The 4,388-nt window shown below is 41.5% G+C and overlaps 1 protein-coding gene across 1 annotated transcript; it reads right to left on the bottom strand.

The window, feature by feature from the left end:
- Positions 1-460: 460 nt before the first annotated feature.
- LOC142463651 (olfactory receptor 1G1-like) lies at positions 461-1,327 on the bottom strand. Its single transcript, XM_075566616.1, has one exon. It carries the CDS (start codon positions 1,310-1,312, stop codon positions 461-463), a length of 852 nt encoding a protein of 283 aa, XP_075422731.1. The 5' UTR covers positions 1,313-1,327.
- Between the last annotated feature and the right edge of the window lie 3,061 nt (positions 1,328-4,388).

Here is a 4,388-nt window from a genome sequence, read left to right as displayed (position 1 = left end):
GAAACACTGTATCCCCTGCCTGCTCCTGTGAATAAAATGCTGGGTTTCTTTGGAACATCAGTTGCTGAATTTATTCCTTGTCAGGAATCAGCAAACATTGAGTCGAGCTGATTGAGAGCTGCCTTTTATATTTCTATTACTGATTCCTCGTGTGTGGCCCACTTACTTAGGGGCAGGCACCTTTGGGAGATATTTTTGCCTTATTAGTATTTTCTTTATTTTACTTTCTGACCTGAGTAACCACATACACACCTACTTTATCCAAAGCCTTTTATTCCCAAATTGTACATGTACTATTTCAGTATCAGATAAAAAGGAGCCATTCTACCCAACTAGAAACCTCAGGAATTCTTCAATCCTTATGTTTAACACTAGCACAGTACACTTGCACCTACATATCGCTCACATACCTTTCTCACTTTTCTCACCTTTCTCACCTTGACGTGAATCCAGAATTCATCTATAAACTCAGCCTAATGTCTGTTCCTATGTGAAAGAGTTTGTGCAGAGTATTTCTAAGTGCTCCTTTGAGCTCCTTGTTTCTCAGACTGTAAATAAATGGATTTAATAAAGGGTTAATAACTGTATAAATAACAGACACAAGACTGTCACTAATACTAGTGTGAGTTGGTGCGGGACGTAAATAGATGAAAAAAAGAGTGCCATAGAAGATAAAGACCACAGACAGGTGAGACACGGAGGTGGAGAACGCTTTGTTTTTCCCTTCTTTGGTCGGGATCCTCTGGATTGTATGAAAAATGTGTATGTATGGGATAAAAGTGAATAATAAGGCTAATAAGCTTAATGTAGAAGCTGAGAGAAATATGGCTAGGATGTTTATGAAGGTGTCAGTGCATGAGAGCTGTAACAGGAGGGGCAGGTCACAGAAGAAGCTCTGGATGATGTTTGGGCCACAAAAGTTTAACCTGTGTGTACAAAGTGTGTGTATCAATGAGTGGAAAAATTCCAGCGTCCACACCACTGATACCAGTTGAGCACAGACATCCAAAGACATAACGTGAATGTAATGCAGAGGGTGGCAGATGGCAACATATCTGTCGTAGGACATCACTGCCAGTAAGAACATCTCAGAACCAGCAAAAAAAATGAAGAAAAATACCTGCGCTCTACAAGCCGTTAGGGAAATTGTTCTCTTTTCAGTGAGCAAGTCAGCGAGCATCCGAGGGACAGTGACAGAGGAAGAGCCGACGTCCAAACACGCCAGGTTACCAAGGAAGAAGTACATTGGGGTGTGAAGACGGGAGTCATTGTGGATAAGAACAAGAATGAGAAGGTTTCCGGTCAAAGTCATTAGATAGATGGAGGAAAATAGCAGGAATAATATGTACCGAAACTTTGGAAAATCAGAGAATCCAAGAAGGAAGAATTCATGTAATATTGTTTGGTTTTCCAGTCTTATGTTCATCATGTAGTCATCTGTATTGGAAAAACCCAACAATACACAATATTAAAGAGAGGATGCACAGTAACACAATATTACAGATGCTGAGAGGACACACAGTAACACAAAATTACATGTGCTGAGAGTATACACAGTAACACAATATTAAAGATGCTGAGAGGATACACAGCAAAACGATATTACAGATGCTGAGAGGACACACAGTAACACAATATTACAGTTGCTGAGATGAGACACAGTAACACAATGCTAAAAGTGATGAGAGGATACACAGTAACACAACATTATAGGTTCTGAGAGGATACACAGTAACACAATATTACAGGTGCTGAGAGGATACACAGTGACACAATATTACAGGTGCTGAGAGGATAAACGGTAACACAATATTACACATGCTGAGAGGATACATAGTAACACAATATAACAGGTGCTGAGAGGATACACATTAACACAATATTAAAGTTGCTGAGTAGCTACACAGTGACACAATATTACAGGTGCTGAGAGGATACACGGTAACACATTATTAAAGATGCTGAGAGGATACACAGTAACACAATGAACCAATGCACCAATGCTGGAGAAGAGAGCAGTTAGTTCAAATAACAGAGAATAAAAAAGCAGCTCACAGCATGATGAATAAGGAGCAGAAACAATAAATGATACCTGAGTTATATATGAAGAAGTGAATAGCTGCTAATCTGTGCAAACCTTGTGTGATAATATTTTAGTGCTGTAGATGTTCACAGATATACATCAGTACTGCGTATCATTACTCACCAGAGAGCATCCTGTGCTGGGGAGGTAGCTGTTCCTGTGCTGGTTGAGGATGTGATGTTTGCTGCTATAGTCTCTACAAGCGCTTTCTTAGAATTTAGACCCAGCCATATGTGCATCTCTAACCTGTATGTGATCACATGCTGTGTGACTCAGTATATGATGCACAGTCTCTCTCTCTCACACACACAGCTCTGCCTTATATACCTCACTACTGCCACCTGTCACCTTTCTGGGGAACTAATTAAAGTTACTCATTTCTGGTCAGTCTCATGAGAAAGAGGAAACATTTCTTACATTTTATCTTGGGGGATCTCGCATCTGAGAAACTCTTTAGTACTTTATTTTAACTATTTTCTGTGTTTATATTTTCTCATCTTAAACACTTTTCTGTATCTGCTGCTACATTCAGGCCTCAGTATCCTTGGGAATGTTCCCAGATGTAAAAGAAATCCTGTGTCCGTGTCTACATTATGAGAAGTTACTGTGTGGGGGATAAAACCTTGTCCCAAACAGTGGTGTCATATATTTCACTATCATTTATCAGAAAGTAATGGCTGTATTCCATTTATTGGGATATTAAGAATATATTATATACATATCGTACCCAAATCAGATAGGCAGGTGAAAGTAATGTTTGTTGACTGTATATATAGTCATATATCTAAAGCTGATAAAGGGGAAACTACACAAACTTTAATAATCCAACAGCATCTCTAAATTAATGTACATCTTGCTCAGCTGTTTCTTGATGAACAAGTAATTACATTCCTCACACCAGGTAAAGTATTTAAATTTGTCCACTTATTTTGTTTACCAAAAGTTGTGACCTATACAGTAAAATAGACCTCAATCGGGTGGATAATCCATAGGATAAAGAATGACTGTAGTCTTAAGATACACTTTATAAATGTCAAAACAATAACATAGGCCAGTAAAGATGAAAAAAAAACACTGGAGAGAAAAGGAGTCATTTAGCCTCAAAGTCAACATCCCTCCTAATCCTTGCGCAGGAGCCGGCATCTCACTGACTCTGGGCAGAGAGGAACACTGCAATGCATGGCTTATATACACTTGCATTTCCAGTACCCCAATGTACAGCAATAACCCCATAAAAAAAAATAGGAAAGCAAACATATAAATAGAGATGGGTGACAATTTTGGGTGGCTTTAAGTTCGCACGGATCAGCTGGTTCCTTTGGCCAGTCCATGGGTCAGTCCCAAAAAGGACGGTCCATAATGGTGTCTTCATTAAAATATGTTTGAAGCAAGGGGTCTATGGAGCTGAACCTGATTAATTTCAGCTTCGGGGACCTCTTGGTTCCCGAGATACTTACTGCCGTAGTGGGTGCCGGTATCGCTCTTTAGTTTAAATGTCTCAGTCATGTGGGCCAATAGGAAGCCTTGACCGGGATATTTAAACTGCAGAGAGACCCTCACAGCACCTACGAAGGTACGTATCTCTGGAAGCAGGGGGCCCCCGAGCTGAAATGAATGGGTCTCTGCTCTGGAGACCACCTGCTTCAAATCTATTTTTTTAATAGGATTTTGGATTCAGTCCAGATTATTAAAAATATGATCGGATTTTTTTTATACCAAATCCATGATATGCTCCATTCTAAAATGGATGTGACATCACTTGGTACAGGAACCAATGGGATTGTCTGTGTTACGATTGTGCTCGCCACAAACCGGGACCGGACCACGGGGCTGAGGTGGGGTTATATAATCAGCGACCTTAGTCCACGCAGACTGATCCGGAGTGCGCAGTTCATAGTCGTACATAGCAGGGTCAGGATTGGAGAAGGCAGGATCGTCGTTATTCAAGCAGGAGTTCGGCAACAGGTAGTCAGGAGTTCTCCGCTTCAGCTTAGGAGCGTGAGCGCGGGAGTGCCTCTGCGTGAGGAGCGGCCTTGGCCCATGACGTCTGTCTCAGCAGGGGGAGACAGCAGGCTGGCCGAAGTACACCGCGGGCCAGCGTCGGGAAAACCAACGCTTAAGTACAGAAGTTCTAAGCAGACCTCTGCATGGAGAATAGCAGCAGGTCTCAGGAAATGAAGGGTTAGCGTGGCGGCCGACCTGAGTCTAAATCGGCTAGATCCGCGGCTCTCAGATTATCCCGGTTAGGTGCGGTTTTCTGTTTTTTTCGCCCGGAGTGAATTGCGTTATTTTAGCACTCGTGATT

The sequence above is a fragment of the Ascaphus truei genome, chromosome 11 (assembly GCF_040206685.1).
Source record: "Ascaphus truei isolate aAscTru1 chromosome 11, aAscTru1.hap1, whole genome shotgun sequence".
Taxonomy (NCBI): domain Eukaryota; kingdom Metazoa; phylum Chordata; class Amphibia; order Anura; family Ascaphidae; genus Ascaphus; species Ascaphus truei.
This window is presented reverse-complemented; position numbering and strand designations above follow the sequence as displayed.

Excerpts from the sequence above, each read along its gene's own strand:
- LOC142463651 (XM_075566616.1), bottom strand. The coding sequence starts at position 1,312 with ATGACTTTGACCGGAAACCTTCTCATTCTTGTTCTTATCCACAATGAC.